The sequence below is a fragment of the Phyllostomus hastatus genome, unplaced genomic scaffold (genome assembly GCF_019186645.2).
Source record: "Phyllostomus hastatus isolate PE091 unplaced genomic scaffold, TTU_PhHast_1.1 phas_scaffold_78, whole genome shotgun sequence".
NCBI lineage: Eukaryota > Metazoa > Chordata > Mammalia > Chiroptera > Phyllostomidae > Phyllostomus > Phyllostomus hastatus.
In genome coordinates, this window is record NW_025334041.1 from 111,326,505 (window position 1) to 111,350,914 (window position 24,410).

At 45.0% G+C, this 24,410-nt stretch overlaps 1 protein-coding gene across 1 annotated transcript in view; it reads right to left on the minus strand.

The window, feature by feature from the left end:
- Nucleotides 1–6,580: 6,580 nt before the first annotated feature.
- GALM (galactose mutarotase) overlaps nt 6,581–24,410 on the minus strand; it is a 49,600-nt gene continuing 31,770 nt past the window's right edge. The window contains exons 5-7 of the mRNA XM_045828873.1: nt 9,964–10,105; nt 8,058–8,232; nt 6,581–7,436 (exon numbers count right to left, since the gene is read on the minus strand). Of these exons, the coding sequence (XP_045684829.1) occupies nt 7,359–7,436; nt 8,058–8,232; nt 9,964–10,105 (395 nt within the window). The 3' untranslated portion in view covers nt 6,581–7,358. The remainder of the gene's footprint in view (nt 7,437–8,057; nt 8,233–9,963; nt 10,106–24,410) is intronic.

The window sequence follows — 24,410 nt, forward strand, 5'->3', positions numbered from 1 at the left end:
TGGTCTAAGGAGGCTTTCGAAAGTGACATTTGAGCTAGTGAGGGAGTAAACCACGCTACTGGGGAGTGGTCTAGGCAGAGGGTACAGTGAGTGCAAAGGCCCTAAAGCAGGAGGGTGAGGAGGCCAATAGGAAGTGAACAGAGGAGAGAGTGGGAAGATGCACATCATGTAGGACTGTATACCCTGAAAAGGACTCACTTTTTTTCTCTAGTTTTTGAGCAGAGTAACAGGAATTGAATCAGTTCCCTGTTGATAGGGGGGCTGTTTCTAATTACTATTTCAATGATACAGTGAATATCCTTGTACAATCCTTGGCACAGGTGGCCCTGCATGTGTAGGATAATCCCTGGTAGTAGAATTGCAGGGTAGGAGGGTATGAGCTTTTGTATTTTTCCCAGGTATTGTTGGTGTGCCCTGGTGGATGTGTAGGACTGCCTGCCTGTTTTGTACCATTGCTCACGTGGTACACATGGTGGGCTCCTGCTTGTTGAGTTTTACTAATGAAAAATGGTGTCTCAGCATAGTTTTTTTTTCTTCCCCCTTTTTAAAATTGTAAAATACATGTTTTCTCCCAACTCTGGAGCATTTTCATGTGTTTGGAAGCCTGGTTTAGGTTCCCTTGCTGTCAACACACTGAACTTCTTCCATAGTGGGACACCTGTTTACAGTGTAATTGCCTGTTTACTTCTCTGCAGGTGTGCCGCCACAAGAAACACTGACAGCAGGCGCCAGGCCTTGTCCCGGTTCCTCATTACCTAGCATTTGCTAATACTTAAATACTTGGTGAACAAAAAGGGAGTTCATGGATGAATGAATTCTATTAAACCGAGCACATAAAATTTTAATCTCGTCTTCTGCGAGACCTTTATAATCACCATTTGAATTAAAAGCCCACATTTTCCTTTTAGTCTCCTATAGGACTCCTGTCTGGATTTGCCTGCAGAGGATTGAGATCATTAGGCTGCTCTTTGTATGCCCTGCTTTATCTACTATGTAACTGTAGTACAAGGTTTTTTTCCTCCTTACCTGGGTTAAGTTGGAGAGTTCTGCTCCAGAAAAGGTGTGGGAAATTTCTGTGCAGAAAGTTTTCTACAGAAAAGAGTGCAGACTTTTCTACCATCTCAAGAGCCCAGGTGAGTAAGCCTAACCCACGGAAGGAAGGTCAAGTCATTGAACCAGCAGTGTCCATTTCAGGACTTCAGTTGCCTGAGGTTCTATGTCTCCACCTCTAGATTCCCTGACTGAGAGGAATCTTAGTGACAGGAAATTGAAGGTGGTTGGATGTGATCCTGTACAAAGACCCTGTTAGTTTTTATTTTGGGTTGTAACATATCTTCGGGAAATCTGGATTCTGGAAAATGAATCCTTTTACTGCCAAGGATGAGGGTTCTGGCTGTAGGGAACATTAATATGACAGAGGTCAAGGCAGATGGGCCAGTTTACCTCAGTCGTGGTCAGGAGGACAATCACCAGGGTTCTGGACTCCTATAATGTAACATAATGCTTCCCTTGCCTAAGGATGAATGTGCTGGGCTGTGACATTCCTGTTGTTGAGAGTACTGGCTATTTGTTAGACCAGGATTCAGGAAATGAGGGCCTGTAGGCTGGATCTGGCCCACTGCCTTTTTCATGCAGCTAATAGGACAAGATGGCTTTTACATTTTATTTATTTTTTATTTTAAAAAATATGCATTGATTTTAGAGAAAAATATCGATTGGTTGCCTCTCATATGCTATGCACCCCGACTGGGGATCCAGTCCACAGCCTAGGTATGTGCCCTTACTGGGAATCAAACCTACGGCTTTGGTGTACGGGACAATGCTCCAACCGAGTCACACCAGTAAGGGCGGTTTTTACATTTGTATGTGGTTGGGAAAAAGAGAGTATACTACTACTTCATGACATGAGAAATATGTGAAATTCAAATTGCAGCATCCGTAAAGTTTTATAGGAACAGGGCTCATTCATATACATATTGTCTATGACTTTCTGTGTTAAAATGACAACATTTGAATAATTACGATAGACCCTTAAGTCCCACAAAGTTCAAAATATTCTGACCCTTTACACAAAATGTTTATCAACCCCTGGCTTAGACATATATCTTCAACTCTTTACAATCTTCAAAATAATCTCTGAAAATCTTGGGTGTCAGGATTATTGACAGGGTTTGCAAGGTTTACCAAGAAATACTTTTTGTCTGGGAGGATTGTTTCTGTGTGACTCACTGTTGAGGATGTGCTTCATGAAGCTAGGGAGCAAATTCTAGCTGAATACATTTATGCACTTAGAGTATTGGTGAGCTTTATGTGATAATGGTGAAAGCTTTTACTCGAGGGCAGTGGTTCTCATTCCTAGTTATATATTAGGACCCAAGAAACTTTAAAACCTAATAAAACCAAAATTGCTAAGGGTGAAGCTTGGCCATTAAAATCTAAAAAACTGCCCTGCTGATTCTAATACACAACCAGCATTGAAAACTGCTGTTAGCCAGCTTAGCCTGGTTCATTAGTTATTGGATGGATTGGCCTGGCTTACTGCTATTATATAATAAAGTTAGCACTCATCAAAGCAGGGTTCTATTATGTTATGTACCCTCAAGGTTTTTCTGATCCTTTCTCGAACCAAATGCTGTGATGAAACATTTCTATGAAAATGGCAGAAATTGCATTTTAGTTTATATTAGTACCAGTAGAGGTCACTGTGTTAAGAGAAATTTCATCTAAAAAAAAGTGAACATTCTGTTCAGGAAGTTTGGAGCAGTATTTACCTGCACCAGCGCTACTCCAGGCATGGCCTCAGGTCACAATTGTGTCAAGCATCTAAGGCTTCATTAGGTGCATATAGAACATTTATAATCGTATCTTCTGATGTGTTGATGCTTTTATCATCATAAAATATGTCTAGTAATATTGTTTTAAAGTCTATTTTGTCTGATACTAAAATAGTCATTCCAGCTGTTTGTATGGTATGTTTTCCCTATCCATTTACTTTTACCTTACTGGTATACGAGTATATCATTAGTTACTAGATCCTGCTCTTTGATTTATTCTGACAAACTTGCCTTTTGTGGTATTTAAACCATCTACATTTAACATGATTAGATTTATAGTTATTTTGTGTCTCCTTTTTTTCTCTTTCTCCTACAACTGCCTCTTTTATATTAAATATTTTTTAGTGTATCATTTTAACTCCTAGATTTCTTTTTTACTATTGAGTTATTTTTTTAGTAGTTACATCTTGATTCATTCACATTCTACTTCAGATTAATATTTTGGTGAAATACAGAAATTTTGCTCCAATATATTTTCTTTTTCTGAACTTTCCTCCCTGCTGTGCTATTTATGTATTATAAACTCAATGAGCCATGTTATATCTTTTAAAGAAGTGATAAAAAAGTAGTTTTTTATTAACTTACATGTTTATCATTTCTGATCATCTTCATTTCTTCCCAGGGATTTGAGTTACCATCTTAATTTCCTTTCAGCAGAAACGGCTTCCTCTACTAGTATTTGTTGTAATGGCAATATAAATAGCTAGAGAATTCATTGCCTGACAGGTCTGCTAGCAATGAATCCTCTCATTCTTTATCTGGAAATGTTTTTATCTCACCATCACTTTGGAAGGGTAGTTGGGGGTGACATCAGGTCCTTGAGTTTTAAGCATATTGACTGTCATTGTACTGCCTCCTGGACTCCCTTGTTTGAGATGAGAAGTCAGATGTTAATTGTATTGCTATACAGATAGATGAATCATTTTCCTCTTGCTTTCATACTTTCCCTCTTTTTTGTGGGGGGGCATTAAACGTAATGTAGTTAGGTGGGGAGATCTTTGTATTTATCCTTGGAGTTTATTGAGCTTCTTGGATGTCTAGTATAATGGTTTTCATCAAATTTGGTTGTGTTTTTTCCCCATATTACTGGTGCTTTTTGAAATACTTTTCTGTCCCTTTCCACTCTTTTTTGGACTCCCATTATAGATATGCTGACGTACTTAATGTCCCACACATCCCAGGTTCTTTGCTATGTTCTCCAGTCTCTTCTTGGGTTTTCAAATTGAATAATTTCTGTTAATCTATCTTCTTCCATCTTGAATCTATTTCTGATCCTCTCTAATGAACTTTTTGTTATTGTATATTCCAACCTCAGAATTTCACTTAGTTTCTTTTTAAATCTAGTTATTTTGGTAATTATTTTTTAAATCTTGTGTTTATTTTTAAGCTTATTGGGTTACCCTGTGTCTGTACAGCTCAGCGGTCAGCCAATAATTGGACAAAAACACCTCAATCAGTCGGACTTTTTCCTTTTGCTGATGGACCTGTGTGTAGGCAGGGAGTGAATTTCGTGTTTAGGCTCTTTTCAAGTCTGTCCTGACTTTTACTTTTTGCTGAGTCCCTCTAAATTTTTTTTTGCACGTGCATGCAGCCTCTCAGAGTTGGCTGGGAGTTGCTTGAAGGGCTGGGACTCTCTGGTCTCACTATGCATGTGTGAGCCTCTGATTGGCCAGTGCCCGAGTGCTCCGATCATAATTGCAACCTCAGGGTAGCAGATCCCTCTGCCCTCATGCTCATGTAGCACTGAGATCATCACTTCCATTGCCTTGATAAAGTTTCTGGACAGGGTATCACTCCCCGCTCCAAACTGAGTGAGGCCCCCGTCGACAACAGCAGTCTGCAGGTCCTCATCCTGTTTTGCCCTGGCAGAACCTCCACAGTGACTGCACTGGGAAAGTGAGGGGAATGGGAGCAGTCCCAGGAACGAATGCCACAGTTTCCCAACTGTTCCTCCCCAAAGTTCAGGTTTTCAAGCATAAACACGTCTCACTCAGATTGTTGTGTGTTTCTGGTCAGTTTCCAGAGCAGCAAAGTTGTTTTGTGGATTTTTTTTTTTCATCATTATATTTGCTTTTTTGAGGAGAGGACTTGCTGAGCACTTTACTTGGCTACAGCTAAAGTGCTACCCCAAGCAAATTATGATTTGAGTAACTTAAAGGGAAAAGATAAGTACCTCGACTGGAAAAGGACTGCACTTCTGTCAGAATTGTCCAAATAGCCACTTGCAAACTGGTGATCCAGCTGTTTAAAGTGGTTACAACTAACAATGGGCCCTGGCGACGGAACAGAGTATATGTTGTGCTTCCCTCCTGTCTTCTCCTGGTAGTCCTGTAATTTTTCTCATGTTTCGCTTTTCAAAGATGATCCATTTAATTCACTGACACTAACTCCTTTAGTCAGCTGAGGTTGGACTGTCATTCATTGGTCACCTAAGACAACAATTCAACCTCCACAGCATGTCATCTTAGTTTAGTCTTTCCAGCAGTGTTTGTGCAGTTACTTAATGTTACATCTTTCTTATTAGGCAAAATGAGTGGAAATAGGAAAAGTGAAAATCCCACAGCTAAAGATAAGAACTTAATGTCCCATGAATATGAAACAGGATTCCTCAGATCATTGAGCTGAATCGATAACCTGCTCACCGTGACGGATCAGAACTCAGAATAATAAAGCACGAATCTGGTTGTGGGCAGCGAGTGTGTGGTAATGAAGGCTTGGATTCCCAGGGCCCTGGAGACTTGTTCTTGGAGGGGAGTGTGTGTTGCATGTTAGTGGGTATATGGATTTTGAACAAGACTTAAGTACTGTAGCTACATGATGTTTTTTGTATCCAGTACCATGTGTATTTTCACTACTTCACATGAACAAAGGGTCCAGTTCTTACTATAAAATTTTCTTGCTGACACCGTTAGTGATTTCAGCATAAAATGCTACAGTTATGCTCACATCGTACTCCACATGTCTCACAACTATGTAGTGTCTTTTCTCAGGCACATCCAAGTTCTCTTTTATGTGTGTGTTTCAAGAAAATGAATAGACCAGTTGCTGCTACCAAAGATCAATTTCTCTAAAATTTTACTTTTGTCAGACTTAAGGCTTGACAATCAAACTTTGGCTTTTTATTGTCTTTCATAAACACTATTCAAATACCAGTAACTTATTTCAACTGCCCTATAGGTGAATATCCTTATTTGAGCTACTCTTGGTTAGGCTTATAGTAAAAACAATTCTTTTTTTAGAACAGAGGAAAACCAAATACTTTGCAAGTGAGAAAATAGAAGTCAACTGAAATTAAATGGTTTGCCTATATAGTAAGTATCAGAAGCAAAGTATAGTACTAGTTCAGGGCTCCCAGCTGTGCTGTGTAATTCTACATCATTGGATTGCTACTGTTAGTCTCGTCTCTCCCAGGGAGACTGGGATATTCCTGAGGGAACGTACTACGACTTAGGCATCATTGCCTCTTGATTCCCTTAAATGACCCAGCGGAGAAGTATGCAAAATAGGTACTCAGAGAATCCATGCTGAAATGAATTAAGAAATAAATACCATCTTTCCTTTGTTGTTGGTTGCTAAGAAAGAGGAAGAATGGGAAGCTCAGTTGGCTGCCAGTTAGGTAGCTTTCTCCTAGGAAGACGCTGGGGCTTGTATGGGCGCCCATCGTAGAATCCAGAACACATCATATACGTGGTCCATTTAGTAAAGATCCATGCCTGACAGGTTTCAAGAAGTGAAGAAACTGGGAGTTTTTGAAGGTGCAGGTTTTTTTTTTTTTTAATTTCAACTGATTGCTAGTATATAAAAAACATTTCTTTAAAAGCCACCAACCCATACCCATCACTGATGATTTGACTCCAGGAGAAGAGGGAGCCCCCGCCTCATCCACATAACACGACATCTGTTCCAGGCGCACTGTGCCATCATCTGGAAGGCCCTCTCCTCACAGACACGGCTCCTGGCGCCCAGTGGCTTCCTTCCCCACCTTGGCTGGGCTGGGCTGGGCTGGGCTTTCTCAGTTAACTCCAAAGGCACCAAATCAAAATTACAGATTCTTTCTTGTACTTCAAGTCACACCGCTTCTAAGGCTCAGAGACAGTTAAACTCAGGCGGATGCTTTTTATAAAAAGGGGAAAAAAGGAATGAGAGAGTAGACTCAAAGAAAAGAGGGGTGAAAAGCAGAAAAGAAAGAGGCACAGTGGTGAGATGGATCCCATCGAGCACGGGGTCCAGGTGCCATTTCTGGGCTAGGATTAGAGCTTGGGTGATGATTGGTAGTTGGGTCCTCTTAACAACACAGAGAACAGAGCTGGTCATTAGACTTGGCCTGGAGCCAGTCATTGGGAAGGAAATCAATATTCAGACTGGTTATTGATTGATATCATAGCAGCAACCATTTGTATGGTTTTAAATCACAGGATCATTTTTAAAGCCTCTAAATCTTCATCTCATTTCTGAATAGAAGACAGGCAGCAGCTGAAGGGGCTCCCAGCCTGGCTCTGGAGCAGGTTGTATCTTTGCACTTCCTTAAGCCACAGAAAACTTGAACCAAGTGGTGTGGTCATACTCCTCGCCAGGCCTCAGCAGCACAGGGGGGAAGTGGGGCTGTGAAGGGAAAAGAGACACAGGTTACACCTTGCCAGCCCAGCCTGAACCCTTATCCAAGATGGCTTCTGCACTGGTCTTTACACCAGCTCCGAGAACCAGACGGCAGTGTGAGAACTGTTTGTTACAGGTTTCCAACGAGACAGAATTTGAGCCAGAATGAAAACCCGCTACATCACTAGGCACACTTGGTCACAGCAAGCCTCTCTTGAAGGAAGCCGCGTGTGGATGTATATATTCTGGTGCAAGCTCCAAGTGTCTTACAGGTGGGGGCTTCGCAGAGCATTGCTCTAGGAAATGGGCAGAGAAGAATGTCATGAGGAAGCAGAAGGGGAGACGACATGAAGGGTCATCTTAGAAGTGTGTTGGCGGACAATGAGGTATCGATGAGAAACGTTAAACTAAATAAAGGCTTTGAAGGCACAAAATAAGAGATTTTTAAAAACATGTAAATGCCAGGTTAGTAACATGGCTGAGTGTTTCCTGTGTTTATCATGACTTGGAGAAGAGAACACACGTGGACTTTTGAATCATACAGACCTGACTTGAGGGTCATGACATCTGTCATATAGTGTGACCTTGGACACACCACCATTCTAACAAGTCATCCTGTGACTTTACCTGATTGACTGCATCAGGCCAGTTCTGGGTCTCGAGGCAGAAACCGGAGTGCTTGGGATAGACTGCTCCACCCTTGCCCTTCAGGGTGCCGTCCAGGAAGTTGCCCGTGTAGAACTGGACCCCAGGCTGGGTGGTGTACACTTCCAGTACCCGCCCGCTTCCAGCATGGTGGACCCTGGGGATAAAGCCAAAGCACATTAGGTCCAGGGCAGAAAAGCAGGAGGGGGCAAGCCAAAGCTGGGGAGCAGCTTTGAATGGAACCAGACCCAATCACAGAGCCGGGACAAGATATAAGGGACAAAGGTAGGAAGAGCATCATGGGAAATTCTCACAGCCTCCTAAGTGACTCCTAGGTGAGGCAGTAGCAGGTGGTTTTGAGGATCCTCAACCTCAATAGCAACTTGTCACTCTGATTTCTCTGGGGAAGGACAAAACAGACAACAGACTCACCCCACCAGCCAGGGGTGTGTGTATGGGGGGGCGTGCAGGGGCAGCCAGGTTGGAGAGAGAGGCAGTTTAGGGTTCTGTAGGGGCTGGGATTCTTTTTTTTTTATTTTAATTTTTATTTATTTACTCTTTAGAGAGAGAGGGAGGAAGAAAGAGAGGGAGAGAAACATCCATGTGGAAAAGATACATTGCTCTTGATCAGTTTCCTCTCCCATGCTCCCAACTGGGGGATCTAGCCTGCAACCCAGGCACGTGCCCTGACTGGGAATCGAACAGGTAACCTTTTGGTTTGCAGGCCTGTGCTCAGTCCACTGAGCCACATCAGCCAGGGCTGGCATTCTTTCTCATAAAAAGACCTGGCGCTCTCTGCTCAGTCTGGTGAAACAATCAGCTGTTTTTTGAAAGAGAAGAAACACTTTGCCAAATTAAACACCCCCCTCCCTGGGACTAGAGCAGGCTGTGCTCTTCAGTCAGCTCTCCTGCATCTGCTGGGGCTGCTGCTAGAATCACTGCTTCCTTTTTTTTTTTTCTTTCTACAGAGGTAAGTGCCTACCTCGTTCTGTACTTGGTGTTAAAGGGATATAGCTAAAGACAGCCTGGGTCTCTCAGTCTCTCCAAGAAGTAAAACGTCCCCACAATGTGTCGTCAGCCAAGAGGTTCGGAGAAAGAGGTCTGGGAAAAGGAGGGCCAGGACTTGAGTCCTGGTGAGAAGGGGTCTCCTCAGGTGGGAGCAGTGGGGAGAGGAGTGTGAACGGCAGGCACAGAGGAGAAAAGCAGCGGAGCTGGAAGAACATGGCTGGAGCCTTGGTGCCAAGACGCTGAGGGAAAGAAGGCTTTTCAAGTGCTCTTTGACTCTGAATCATTTTCCCTGTGTTACGGAAAATCCATTCATCCTACAAACATTTATGTATCATCCGCTCACCTACTAGTGCCAAGCATGGCATTAGGTGTTAGGTGGGGGCAGGGGTTCACAGAGATGAGCTGGCAGGAGGGACTCAGAATTGAGTGAGGGGAGTGTGCACGCAGTGCCTTTCAAACAAGGCTGGAGGTGAGAAGTGCAGCCTCTGACCTTCCATGGAACCGTGGGCGGGGCAAAAATCAGCAGCCAAGGAAGCACAAAGGGGCCTGGAAGTTCAAGGAAGGCAGAAGTGACTCCAGTCAGGAGGAATTAGACCTTCTAACAAAAAATGGGTCGTAAGGAACAGGCGGATGGAGAGTGGGAGCAGAGAGAGGTGGGAGCCAGGCAGGGGAGCAGGGATGAGGGCGTGTGGGGTTAGGGGTCGGGGGTGAAAAATTCTGTCGTGCTCACCTGTGGAATATAAGCTTTGAAAAGACATGGGGCGTGGTATTTGGTCCCAGTAGCATAGTGAATGGTATTGATGTGGCCAGAGGAAAAGCTCCTCCAGTAGGGGTTGCTCTCTCTCCCCTACCACCGAGGCAGGAAGTGAAAAGTACCTACCGAGCACAAAAATGCTTTTCTTTAGATCTCTTCAGACAGAAATTGTGGTCGAAGCCACTGATGTGGAACTCCTGCAGGTGTTTTCCAAGCTCCACCGGCTTTCTCAGGTCAAATGCAGTCCCTTGCACTGGAGCAACCTCTCCTGGTGGGGAGAGGCAGAAAAAAGGGTGATAAATGCCCGGCTCTTTAGAGATGTTCCAAAGGTCCACTGTTACACCCTCTCAGGCTTCATTTCAATTTCTAAGGGAGATAGAAGCCCAGACCTAAGAAGGAGAATGAGTTGTTAGATGTTTTTAAAAAATTGTGAGATGCTCCTAATTGCAAATGTAGTAGTCATAACATTCAGAGTCATTCACATCTGGAAAAAAAAATGCAAGGATCAAGGAAACACATAATTTCCATTATCGGCTAAGTTGGATAAAGGGTGAAACTTAGGATAAAGGGTTGTTCCAACCACGGAGTAGGTCACGTGGTTGACATTTCTCTATTGCTGAAACATCCCAGGGCTCATAACCAAGCATTAGTACATGCCATTGGCTAACCAAACACTATAAAAATCCCTGAGAAGAGTGATTCTCATACCATTTGGGGCCATTATTAGCCAAAGGGACACCAGCAACGACCCTTCCCCAATCACTCCCTGTAGACTCATTCTAAACTGTAATGGGGGCTGTTAATAACAACACAGGGATGAATGAGTTAACTGAGACAGTCCAGGCCAAACTGGATGTGCGGCCACCCTACTGTTCACCAGTTTTAGAGTCAATGCTTGGAATGAAAGCTTTGTGTCTCCAGGAGTGATGACTGGAGGAGTTATGGTCGGCGAGCACTGTGTGTGTGTGTGTGTGTGTGTGTGTGTGAGAGAGAGAGAGAGAGAGAGAGAGAAGGAACCAGACTCCTCAAGCTCTAGGAGCAGTACATTAAATCTAACCAGGGGACATCCTGAAGCCTCTTCACAATGGTGTGGGTGGGGTCAGCCCTGAGGGAAGACACTGCAGTGTGGGGCCCCTCAACTCTTAAAGGTCAAAGCACAGAAGGAACGTGGACAGGAGGTCTGTCCTGGTGGTCATCACGCACCAGTGCCCCATCAGGGACATGCCTTCTGGTGTCACAGAACTCACGGATGCTGGGACCAGAAGGGTTTCTCAGAGCTCATCTGGTCCAAGCTACTCATGTAGCAGATGAGGAACATGAGACCCACGTAACCTGATGTCATCAAACAATCTGCTATGGTATGAACATGCCGTGTATTTCATTAGTTTAAGGCCCTCATTTCCATATTTTAAAATCTGAAATCATGTTATGGTTTAACTGGCAGGTTTACATTCTTTCTTCACAGGATGTAAAATAATGACTTTACCATTGATGGCATCTTAGAATTGATTAAACATATGAAAATAGTTTCCCATATCCTCCGCTCTTCTAAAACCTCTGAACAAGTAATCAGGGATTCGAGAGCAAAGCAGAGAAATCAGGATTATTTTGTGAGTGATTTCAACTTGAGATTAAAGGGAGAGAGATCATCTCTCAGCAGACGGTCCTCTGGATGTGCTTGCCGAAAGGCTGCAACGTGGACTGCACGCTGTCCTGAAACAGGGCTGCTTGCTCGGCCGCCTCTCACTCTCTTCTAACTTGCAGGCCTCCTCTTCCCTAGGTGCTAGGCCGAGCCATTCCAATCAGGGAACACGAATATTTTGAAGGTAGTTCACTTAGTTTAGTTTAGTAACGTGAGGAAGCCCAGCACCCTTCCTTCTTCCCGTCGGCACGTTCTTGGAATGTGTCAGAGCCAGAGCCACGGACCAGGAGCCGTTCACTTGGTCACTCTTTCACTCGATCGACATGACATTTATTAAACACCAACTGTAGGCCAAGCACTCTGATGGGTAGGGAGGGACGGTACCCAGATCAATGAGACGCGGAACCGGCGCGCGGTTTGGAGGAAGGAATGGGCATACGAGCAGCTCATAATCACAGAGAGTGAAGGATGCTCCAGGGATGGCGCAGCTGGAAGGAGACAGGCGATGTGAGTGGGCGCGCTTAGCGGGGGCAGACGGGAAGTTCCATGGAAGAGGTGACAAGGGTTGAGCGGAGGCTTGAGGTGGGATCGTGTGGGGTTGAATGGGTGAGGAAGGCTGGAGACGTGGAGGAAACAGCTTGAATACAGGTGACAGGGAGTTTCCATGACATAGAATTATAATGTTGTGTTTATTATAATGTTCCCACTTACTATATAGTCCAATACATAATATAATATTCTACTTAGTTATTTTCTATATATTCCTAGTTTTAGGGGTTTGATTTCCTTTTGATTCGAGTTACTAAGAGGTCAGTGTTGGCTCTATTATATTTTATGAAACTACCTCAGGTTTTCTTTTTCTTTTTTTTTTTAAAGATTTTATTTCTTTATTTTTAGGGAGGGAAGGAAGGGAGGAAGGGAGGGGGGAGAGAGAGAGAGAGAGAGAGAGAGAGAGAGAGAGAGAGAGAGAGAGAGAGAGAGAGAAACATCAATGTGCAGTTGCTGGGGGTTATGGCCTGCAACCCAGGAATGTACCCTGGCTGGGAATTGAACCTGGGACACTTTGGTTCCCAGCCCATGCTCAATCCACTGAGCTACACCAGCCAGGGCTAGGTTTTCTTAATGAGCTTGGATATGCTCAATTTTTGGTGAACCTCCATTGTGAATTGCATCCTTTATCATTGTAAGGGGTCTTCTCTTAGATGATTTAATGCGTTCTGTCCTAAAATCAGCTTTTACTGAGGTTAAGATGGAGGCCACTGCTACTTGAGCTTTCATTTGTTTGTTGTGCTTTTGAATTCTCACATTTTCTACCTTCTGAGTCACTTGGTTTGTACACAACATTCTGTTGGGTTTTGCTTCGTGATTCCATCTGAGAAACTCTGTCTAATAGGGACATTGTATGGCATTAATATGACATATGTTCTAAGTGTTCTTAGTTCTTTCCTTGTATTTTATGGCATGCTTTCTGTGTTTATAAATTCTAGTTAATTTTTAAAAAATCTTTTACTATATGGTCTGTGTTTGTGTGTGTTTCTGATAATTTAGAAACTGTGTTTTTTTAGTGGTTACATCTATACATAAGTAGCCTTAATATAATACTTGTATTCTTGATCTCTTTCTTAGAAGCTGCCTAGCTTCTCCTTTCTACGCTTTCCTCCTTCCTCTTGCCGAGTTGGGTTTCTGACGCTTTCAACTCTATTCTGAAGAAGAGGACTTTTGTTTCCCAGTAGATGGTGCTAGAGACACAATATAAAGAGCTTGCTTTATAAAATAAACTTCTACTCCATCTGAGTTCAGAGTCAGTCCTCTAACCCCTGCTCTGTTCTGGGAGAATTAATAATTGAACTTTTTGGATCTCTAAGGCCAAAGACCAAATCTTGGATAGTGACCCACCTAGGCACTGTTGTCCTATAAAGTCTGGGTGACCAACCACCTCCCATGGTGACTTTTAAAAAGGCAACATTGTTTCTTTATGAAACAATTGGGCTGGGAAAAAGAAGCAGCTGTTCTCCTGGGCTCAAGATTTTAGTTTTACCAACCCATGTGCTGAGTGGTAACTTACGATGCTTTCTTCCCTTATAACGCGTTCTCATATATTTAGTTCTTCCCTAAAGTTATACTTGACTCTAACTCTAACCCTTATGACAGCCCCACTGTGATTGCCTAGGTCAGTCAATATTATTTATTTCACTCGACTTAGAATTTTTTCTTTTTAGAAAGTCATGGAGTTTTCATTACATAAGGGCCCAGGCCATATTTCTGGTCTGTTTATCTGATACGGAGCCATGTACACATCAGTGATTACTTGAGTTTTTCTCTTTGTGAAACACAGCTGCTATTATTTGCTGCCTTATACATCACATGGAAATATTTGATCACCAATTTGGCTGAACATATACAGCAGGAAGGCATAAATAAAAGAGCCACATTTCAGAATAACATGTATAACACAGAGAGCAAAGACTAGAGAGGGTAAGACTTCAAGAATGGCAGAGCAGTCCTGATCTTAAAAATGCGAAACTTGGGATAATTCCAAAATGAAATTTTTGCTAAATAAGGAGAAATCAAGAGAAAAGGTTCCAATCTGTCTTTTCCAGCCTCATGCCCTGACATACTCTCTCATGTGCCTAACAATCAGGCATGTGGAAAACTTGCAATTTGTCCCCCAGATTCGTTGAAATTGTGGGCCCTTTTGCATAACCGGAATGTCCTTCCTGCACCTGTTACATCCATCCACACTCTGGCAAAGTGCACTGGACCATTTAAGAGGACTCTCTTATGCCATTTCCTCTGTGGATTATAACCTCCACCATGAGGTTTTCCTTTTTCCTTTCTGCTCCCATCATATTTTGAACATACTTTCCCCAAAACATCCATCACGTGGTGTAATAAGATTATATTAAGCTATTCGTCCCTAAGGCACGTGAGCTCCTAGAGGGCCAGAGTCGTGTCCCATTTCTCTTTGTACCTTCCGAGCACGAAGCACGGCCCTCACTGGATGGAAACACTGATGAATGAGTGAAGTGGAGGCAGAAAGAGCAGGGGCAACAGTGAGTGCAGTAGCATCCTGTGACAGAGTCAGAATGAAAGCTCTAGAAAGAACCTTAGGAATTGCCTCATCTAGTTCTCTCACTTTGCAGATGATGAGGCTGGGACCCAGACAGCTAAAGGGGTTTGCCCAAGGTGACACCTCACCACAGCGTCAAAGTCTTTGGGCCCCACTCAGATGCGTCCTGCCTCACCCTGGAGTGGTTTGGTTATAGCCCCCTCCCCCCCGACACCCAACGTGTTCTTGTTTTGTTTTTAATTTTATTAATTTTTAGAGAGAGAGAGAAGAAGAGACAGAGGAAAGGACGGGGAGAACGGGAGAGAGAGAGAAAAATACTGATTTGTTTTTCCACTTATTTATGCATTCATCAGTTGGCTCTTGTATGTGCCCTGACCTGGCATCAAACCCGCAACTCTGGCGTTTTGGGAGGGTGCTCTAACCAACTGCGTTCCCAGATCAAGGCTTCTTGATTTTTTAATTGAAAAAAAATGAATGTGCAGTTCTAACTTTGTGCTTTGGTGCTAAGAATAGAAGGAAATGCCAAAATAGCTCTCTCAGCAACTCTGAGTGTACAGAAAATGAAGTGGAAATGGAAAGGGCGCCCTCAGGGGTGATGTCACACATCACGTGCCTTTGGTTTTGAAGCCACCAGAAAGCTGGGGTGTTGGTGGAGAGAAGCTGTTTTTCTAAAGAGGATTTCTTCTCCGGAAGGTTGGCTGAGCATGCATGAAGGTCTGAGCAGCAACGCCTAGAAGACGGTGGGCTCCGACCCAACGCTGTGGCGGTCCAGCTGTGGGGCACCGAGCAGCCCGAGGCAGCATTGTGCTCCCCCACTTCAGGCAAAGTCTGACTGCGGGCACCACAAAGGACCCCCTTGAGGTTATAGTCATGGATGTAGAATGAGACCTATTGGCAGCTGTGCGATGGGTGGATTAATCAGAGCTGAGTTTTGTTAGGAGGATAAAAAAAAAGAGGAAGGGGGCAAGGGAGCTGAGAGCACATGCCAAGGGGTGATTCTAATGACGGACTGCTGACCACTTCGGGGAGAGTGAACTTACGAGGACGTGAGGGACAGTGAAAAGGCGGTAGGTCAGCGACGATAGGTTCTCTTGGCATGGAAGGATTATGGGAGCTGATAGACCTCTTAAACAGAGCTCACAAAAGGCTGCAATAAGAGGTGATGCCAAAGTCAAGGGTATGAGACAGTGGGCAGAGGAGTGAGCAGCTGAGACGGGTGGAGGATAAGATCATTGGAAGAGAGGGCGTCAAGAGGCTGAGAGGTCAGAGTATCACCAATATGGATAACGAGATCACCAAGAATTATGACAAGAGTGTCAGGGTGAGATGCGCGAGGAATGAGAAGTGACTTGGAGGGGGGTCTGTGGAGGACCTCAACAGACAGAGGTCCTGTGAGTGTCACTCCAGCAAGTAAAGCTGCCTCATTCTTGCAAGATGAGGTAGACCTGATAACTGGAAACAGAACGCTCTAACATTTCAGACATCTGTCACAAGGCATTAAGTTTTCTTCTTTCTATTTGCATTTCTGGCAGAGTTATAATTACCTGTCTTCTGGAAAGAAAGAAAAAACTCACTACCTTCATGAAATCCGTCTGCCTTGATTCATGTCTCTTATGATATGGGATTCTTACACATATTCTACTACGAGGAATCTGGCTTTTCCCCATGACTGCTTGTGGCAGATAGCACTTAGAAAGATGGCCACACAGTATATTCCCTGTCCTACACTCTCCTCTCACAGCGTCAGGTTGACACTCCTTCCCTGAGGGGTGGACCTTTACAACTGCCTCCGCCAGTGGACTGTGGCACAGTGACGCTGGGTGATTTCTGAGACCGGGATATAAGTGCAGAATGACTGTGGTCTGGCTCTCTGTCTGTTGGGACATCTGTCCTTGGACCCCAGCCTGCCATGGTCTAAGGAAGCTCAAGTCACATCGTGAGGCCACGTGTCAGGTGTTCTGGCTGACAGCCCGAGGTAAAGTCCCCCACCAATAGCCATCATTCAACTGCCAGACACGTGAGTGAACGAAGCCTTCTGATAATTCCAGTCTGTAGCGCTAATCTTCCAGCAGATGCAAGACAATGTGCTGTGTAAATCCCTGACCAACAGAAACAAAAAGAGATAATAAAGTGTTGAAATAATTCATTACAGAGCAGTAGATAAGGAGTCACTGCCTTTGGATGTTTTCACCTCCTGGCACTGCCTGAGGTCCTTGTGGGAGGTTAATGTGCCCCTCCCTGTCCCCCCTTTTTAACATAGGGTGCTTTTAAATGATTCTACCTTAAGGACACTAATCCTTGCAATTATTTTTGGATGAAGAAAAAACAAATACAAATTTGTTGGTTATGCAATTTTTCTCATCAGGCACCCTGATGTACCAGGCATTAAACTAACCTCAGGGAGTCTAGAATCTGATCAAAGAGACACAAAAAATTAAAACTTAGAGGAAAGAATGACAAAGGCAATGAATGGCACTCAAAAACTCTGGCAGAGCAGAAGGAAGCAGCACCTAACGCAGCCCTGGGCGTCAAGAAAGGTTCCCCCCAGGTCAGGGTAGAAGCCTACCTTGAAGGATCTGTCGTAGGGGACTGGCTGACTGGACAAGGCACAAGCGCGGGAATGGGCCCCCACCACCTGTGAACTTGTATTTGGGACACAGGCAAGATGCTTTTATATTCCATATTCCATAGGCTTCTAGCTCTGATGTAATTCATTTTTTGCAAAAGACTTAAGGAATGGAGTAAAAGGTGAATGAGTTCTTGTGGATTCCTGGTCAAACACTAATGTGGCGAAATGGTTGTTTTTTAACATCTGGGCGTGAACACTCTCTCAGTGTCTGACAGAAAAATTCTCCTGGGGTGAATCGTAATTCAAAGCTTTTAATTTCCCATCACCTGAAACAGCTCCTTTCTCTGCCTGGCGGCCCTCGTGCCTGACTCTGTGAGTTGAACAGCTGCTGCAGGCATCACTGCATCTCCACGTGCATCCGCTTTAGCCCCTTCCTTCCTGGCGGGTCCCTTTCCAAGTCATCCTCACCCAACCCAGTAACACCATTCAGCGATGAAATCGTGGTCCCACCGGAACAGTCCTCAGCACAGGTGAGTCCTGCTTGTAATAACAGTTTAAATGACTTTGTGAAAAGAGCAAAGAAAAAAGAAAAAGGAAATCTGGCATAGACTTTCTAGGAAAATTGGGAGTGCGGAGAGTAGGAAGACATTGTCTCCAATCATGTTTTTCTCCCTTTAAAAATATTTTAAAATATTATGTTATTTAAAAATTGTCTTCTACGATTTAGCCTATATTTTGATTTACAAATCTAGGTACAACATCTTAGGATTCAGACAGGCTAACTGACCTTGGGTAAGTTTGTGCGCCTGTAAGATTCAATGTCCCCATTTATACAATGGAGGTAATATTGGTATCTACCTAATACAGATATTGTGAGGTTTAACTGAGAGAATGCTATGACGGAGGTCACATCTCTAGACTAGACCTTGGCACACAGTTCTCTCTCCCTCTCCCACTCTCCTATCACAGACGCACATGCTTCAAAAACACAGAGAACAGAGAGAACAATTGTTCTTTATAGCATAATTCATGCAAAAGAAAGATGCATTCCTGCCTCTAGGGGGCATTGCCATTAAAAAAAGAATTGTTTCTTCAAGCTTTCTTAAAAATTTAAAAATCTAGAACAATAGATTTTATTTTGAGCCATGGATTTCTTTGAGCATATTATAAAAGTTACGAGCTCTCTCTCCAGGAAAATGCACACACTCACCCACAGAATGTCCCCAGGCCCTCTGAAGCCCAGCCAGCGTGTGCCTGGTTAAGAATCGCTGACCTACAGGCTAGTGAATATGTTCCATCTGTACTGCTACTTGTTACCAAACAAGTTGCTCCCTCATGACCTTATACTGAAATGCACATTTGGAGTGATGCAGTCAAATAATCTCAGGTGTTTGGCCAAGAAATGTAGCCTGGGAATCTGCTGGCAGATCCTTCCTATTGCAATGCAGCAAAGGCTTTGCACAACACAGCAGGGCCGCCTCCTGCTTATGATTCCTCTGTATTCTTGCAGCACATACAACAAACTAACATGTGAAAGGTACAGAAGCTTGTCTTAATCCGAGCAACTCAACATCTTTTGGAAATTGCCCCAGTGACAGCTCAGAAAATGGGGCTGATTAGGCAAACTGGGTCCCCCTGCGTTGCAGTGGGTCTCAGGAATCATGATCGCCAGCTACCGTCATCAGCCTCCCAGGAGCATGCTGCTCCCCTGTTTGGCAAAGTCAATAGATATTAGAATGGATTTTAGAGGCAAGCAGGCCTGGATTTAAATCCTGGCTGTAAAAATGTGTCCAAGTTGCTCAGCTTCTCTGAACGTCACTTTCCTCATCTGTCAAATGGGGTTAATGAGAGTATCTACCTCATAGGATTATGCAAATTAAACAAGCTAAAGCGCGTAAAGTGCTCAGCAGCCTGCCCGGTCTATAGGGAGTACTCGGCAATATAGCTGAGCGTGGACTGTAGCCGAGGGTGATAACGGCACAGACTGGGCTTAGGGGAACTTGGCTCCACCTGTTTAACTTTGTGCAGGTTACTTGACTTCTCTGAATGTGTTTCTTCAACTGAGGCATAACTGAAACATAACACCTATTTCAAACAGTAGTTCAGTCCTGACTGGGGTGGCCCGGTTGGTTGGGCATCATCCTGCAAAGCAAAAGGTCGCTGGTTTGATTTCTGGTGAGGGTACATGCCCGAGTTTTGGGTTCAGTCCCCAATTGGGGTGCATTAGAGAGGCAACTGATCGATGTTTCTCTCATATATCAGTTTCTCTCGCTCTTTCTCCCTCCTTTTCCCTCTCTGTAAAAATAAATAAAGTCTTTTAAAAATGTCTTTTAGCCCTAGGTGGTATGGCTCAGTGGATTGAGCATGGGATGAGAACTGAAGGGTCGCCAGTTTGATTCCCAGTCAGGGCACATTCCTGGGTTGCAGGCCGGGTCCCCAGTGGGAGCCATGTGAGAGGCAACCACACATTGATGTTTCTCTCCCTCTCTTTCTCCCTCCCTTCCCCTTTCTCTAAAAAAAAATAAATAAGATCTTTAAAACAATGTCTTTTAAAAAAAGGTAATTCAATTTGCTTAACCTGACACCATGAAAAGCAAACTGAAGGTGGCTGGAGCATATTAAACACTGAGTAAATGGTGGTGATGATGATGATAATGGCAATAATAATACTTTCCAATTACAAAGCCCTTACTAAATGCCAGGAACTCCTCTAAGCACTTTACATGCATTACCTCATTTAATCTTTACAACCAAGGAGGTAAGTCCGATATTATCTCCACTTGACACTTGCAGTCTGCAGAGCTTAAATAAATTGTCCAAGTTCACAGAACTGGTAAGGATTTAAACCCAAGTCAAGACCTGAGTCCATGCCCTTAACTGCTGCATTTTCCTGATGATAATGTGTCAAAATCAGCTCTTTGAAAACAGCCATTCAGGGTCATACCAAGGACTCGCTTTCCTGAGATCAGAGGCATTTTCCATTTCTGGCTGGAGTGTCCTCGTCTGCCCCCATCAGTTTACTTTCATGGCATGCAGGGGCACAATGCCCAAAAGCAGGCATGCTGCTGGGCCAGATGGGGATCTGCGAGACAAGACTGCCTTCCCCAAATCCCTCGGACCCCACTGGGCTCGGTCTCCCAGTGGCCGCTGACGGCTCTAGCGTGAGAGGGACAGCGCCTCTGCGTAACCACACAGACAGATAGTGTTCGGGTTTGCCTGTTGGTTTTGAAAGGGGAACACGCTGGGGCAGAAGAATTTTCCTACAAGCTTGTTTTGCTGCTTCCCAGCAGCTCAGGCAGGCTCCGGTGACAACTGCATGAGACAGGAGCTCAGGCTCACGGCACAGCCACAGCCTCCCGCTCTCCTCCAAGAGTCACGAGGCTTCCCCAGTCTCAGTTCACAGGAAGCGGAGAGGAACACCAGGAACAGGTGGCTGACATCCTGACACCATGAAAAGGATTCTAACTGAACACAGCCAAGTTACATTAATGGCCCGGGGTCAGAGAAGAGAACTAGCCAAGGAGCGAGGGGAGAAATCAGTCCAGCCTTTCTGGTCAGCTGGCACAGTGGCAGCACCAAGTAATGGCTCCATGTGGGGGACTGAGCCCTTCTGATTCCCATCAGTGCTCTCCCTTCTTGCAAAGTGCCCTCAACAAACATGCCACCTTAGTTTCAGAGCATGCCTCAGTCTTCCTTTGAGGGAGATGGCTGCCCCCAGCTCCCCCTGCATAGAAACATCAGCTCCATCACAGCTGCTCAGCCTCCTGTGGTTCAGGGGGAACACAGAAGGCCTGTGTTTGTACAAGTGGAGTCGGAGGCTGGGGGCCACAACGTGCAGGGCCAGCCTCCTAGATCTCACTATCTGCACAGCATGCTTGTCACCCTCTCCGGGATGTGTGTTCCCAGACCCTGCACTCTGCTCGTTCTGTGCATCTGACCTGCCCAGAGGCTCAATTCCACAAATTACACATTTCAGAGCTGCTGTCTATCCTGGGAAGAATCTGGAATGGAGACCTGAAAGCGGGGAGGAAGATGCTCACCAGGAGCCCGACACAGATATATTCAAATTCAAGTCTTTCCCAGCCATCCCCTGGGCCTGACTGGGTTACAAGACTGATGGCTTAGCGAGCTCCTCAAACTTCTCCAGACTTCTGGAGACTGAGCATCTGGGCTTCTGTAAGAAACTGCCAAGAGGCCTCTGAACTGTGGACGATCTAGGTGAAGATATTGAAGGTATTCTTCTTGGACAAGGACAGACAGCATGAATGTCAAGCTGGGAGGCAGTCACTTGAGATTACAGAATCAGGAACCCAAAAGGCAATGCAAAGTGGGGGTGAAGCACTGACTGCAACAAGATGAAATGTACGGATAACAGCAACAGAAAAGGTGCTGCACTTGTGCCCCCCTCCCCCAAAATAATAAAGCTGCCCTGGCTGGTGTGGCTCAGTGGATTGAGCGCAGGCTGCAAACCAAAGCATTGCAGGTTTGATTCCCAGTCAGGGCACATGCCTGGGTTGCAGGCTACGGCCTCCAGCAACTGCACATTGATGTTTCTCTCTCTCTCCCTCCCTTCCCTCTCTAAAAATAAATAAATAAAATCTTTTTAAAAAGTTAAAATATATATATATATATATATATATATATATATATATATATATATATATATGCAGACCAAAATAAAGGGCACTGCCTAGGTTTAGACTGTCATCTTTTGAGATTCCATTTCCTCACTTACCCCACCGGGATAATATAGCCCCCACCTCATGAAGTTGTTGTGAGGATTAAAACAGTGATGGAGGCAAAGTGATGATGACAGTGATCGTGATGGTGATAGCCAATGGCGGGAGGGTACTTTGTAGAGTGCTGCACCCCCAGGCTCTTAACCATCCTGCTACCAATGCTCGTAAACGTTCAGGCTAACAATTACCGACTAGGGAGCCGTGGCTGAGCTGCAGCATGTGTGAAAATGACTTTAAGGATGTGGTTGTCAGTCAGTTCAGGAGTCACGTAGGGTGTAATGAGGCAGAGACAGTTTTCGGTTACTCTTTTCCGTATAGACATTGCAGGCAGAGAGACACGCAGAAGCGGGCCCAGAGGAAAATGAGCAGATGGCCAATTCACAGCCTAAGAAAAACGGCTGAGGAGGTGGGGATGTGCTGCCGGAAAAAGAATGACTCAGGGTGACATGATAGCTGCCCTGCGAGGCCTGGAGCCTGCTCTGCAGGGACCCAAGCACTAGCTCCAGCAGGGCTCCGCTCTGGGTAGACACATTTCAGCTCAGTGTCAGGAAGGCACTTCAGGGGTGCTGATCCAGGAGGAACATCGAACTTCTTGTCCCAGAGGCACTGAAATACAGGGCCCACAGCTCAGGGGTTCAAATACTGGACAGGCAGGTGGTGGTTGGAGAAGATAAGGTCCTTTTTAACTGTGACACTCCAGGGCTATAGGGCCACTGGCTCCCATGACAAATGTAACAAAGCAGGTTTTACCCCTCAGGGACACACAGTGATATCTGGTTATTTCTCTCCTCCCTCTTTTTCTGTGTCAACTTTTTAGCTTGTTTATCTCCTGAGACCACTGGCCAAGAGCAGCTCTTTGTAGGATGGCCTGCAGAAAACGGCTTTTGATAAGAGAGGGCCAGAGTAGGGTGTGTGAAATGTGGAGGGGAGAGAGAAATAAAGGTAAGTGAGTGGGTGGCAGCAGGACGGAAGCAGGGCGCAGGGTTGTTGGGAGGGGAGCGAATGGGAACAAATGGGTGCCAAAAAGGAAACAGCCACAAAGGTCACTTGAGGCTAGAAGGGGCTTTGTGGATCCTCTTAAACAGCCACTCAAAGAGCGGACCCAGCCCCAGGGGACTGTTAGAACCTCGGACCCAGAGACTCCACCCCAAGGCCAGCTGATCAGAATCTGCATATTAACAAGTTCTCCAGGTGATCTGTGCATAAGTTACAGGTGAAAGGCCCTGGGGTAGAGGTCATCTAAGGGATACCCAGGTGCAGATGTGCTGTGCATTCATCTCAGGAAGAAAAGGGCGGGGAGGAAGGCTGGGGCAATAGGAAGAGCGCTGGAGACTGGTCTCCATGGGGATGGCCCAGCTGTGCTTCCAGCCAGGCTGCCCCAATTACGTTTCTTTATCCCGTTGGCTTCAGAACAGTGAGTCCAATCTGCATAAGGAAGCCAGAGGTAAGGGGCTGGAGGGCACAGGTATCCATCTGACACCTAATTAGTGAAGCAATCTCGGTTAAATCATCTCTAGAATGCCTGCTCTTATTTTAAGAAACAATATAAAGAGAATGATCATTAAAAGTAACACTCTAGGTGGGAATTTTGACTTCATTCCAGCGGTTGGCAAGTAAACCACCTTGGGATTTTTTGGTAAAGTAACATTTCTATGAATCTTCAAAGATCACACCATGTCAAAGCTTGTCTCTGCTGCCGTTTTCCCCATCCTCTGCTGATGCTTTTTGGGTTTGCCACTTCATTCCACTGCTGTGTTGGTTGTGTGTGTGTGTTTTTTTTTTCTTTCCACTGAGCATTTTCTGATTTTACTTTGACTTGCAGTGGGGGAGGATACTGCTTCTGGATATGACATGCCACCTAAAGCAGAAAATGCTAAACCCAGTTACATGGTGTTTTCAGGTGAGAAGGCAATTTTACACTTCACGGAAGGCAGAACATTTTCATGCAGAGAATTTTTCCATTCCAGACTCCCCTCAAGATGGCATCCAGGGATTTGCCGCCATTTGAAAGTTGTTATCGTCTGTCGGTCTGCAGCCTTCTGCAGGGGCATTCCCATGAGACCCATGTTCTCCAGGTCTCCGAGGCCCCCCGCCATGGCATCCGCCAGGTTCCCATGTCCCTCACTGCCTGCCTGGGCACACTGCCTATTACCTGAGCCACTTGGTTAGCGACACTCCTATTGACTTACCTGACACCCTGTCCCGCTGCCCCTCCTACCTGACAAAACCCCAACTTTGGATCATCCCACAATCCTCCTTCTCTGATCCTCACTCCATGCTGCTGAGAGAAATGGGAGAAAACCCCTGGGAGCACCAACTGAGGCCACCAGGAGTTCATGGCCTCAGTCCTCACCTGGATTCTCGGCACCCTCATTTTACTCGCCCTCAATCGGCTCCTCTCCCCCTAAAAAACCTCCTCCTTGATTCCCATCTCCACCTTATGGAGGCGCCTTCTCTTCTTCCTTTCACAGATTTTTGAAAGCATATTCAACCCCAGTGGCTTCCAGATGGACAGGCTCCCTGGCCAGTGCTAAAGCAAACACAGCAGAGCCC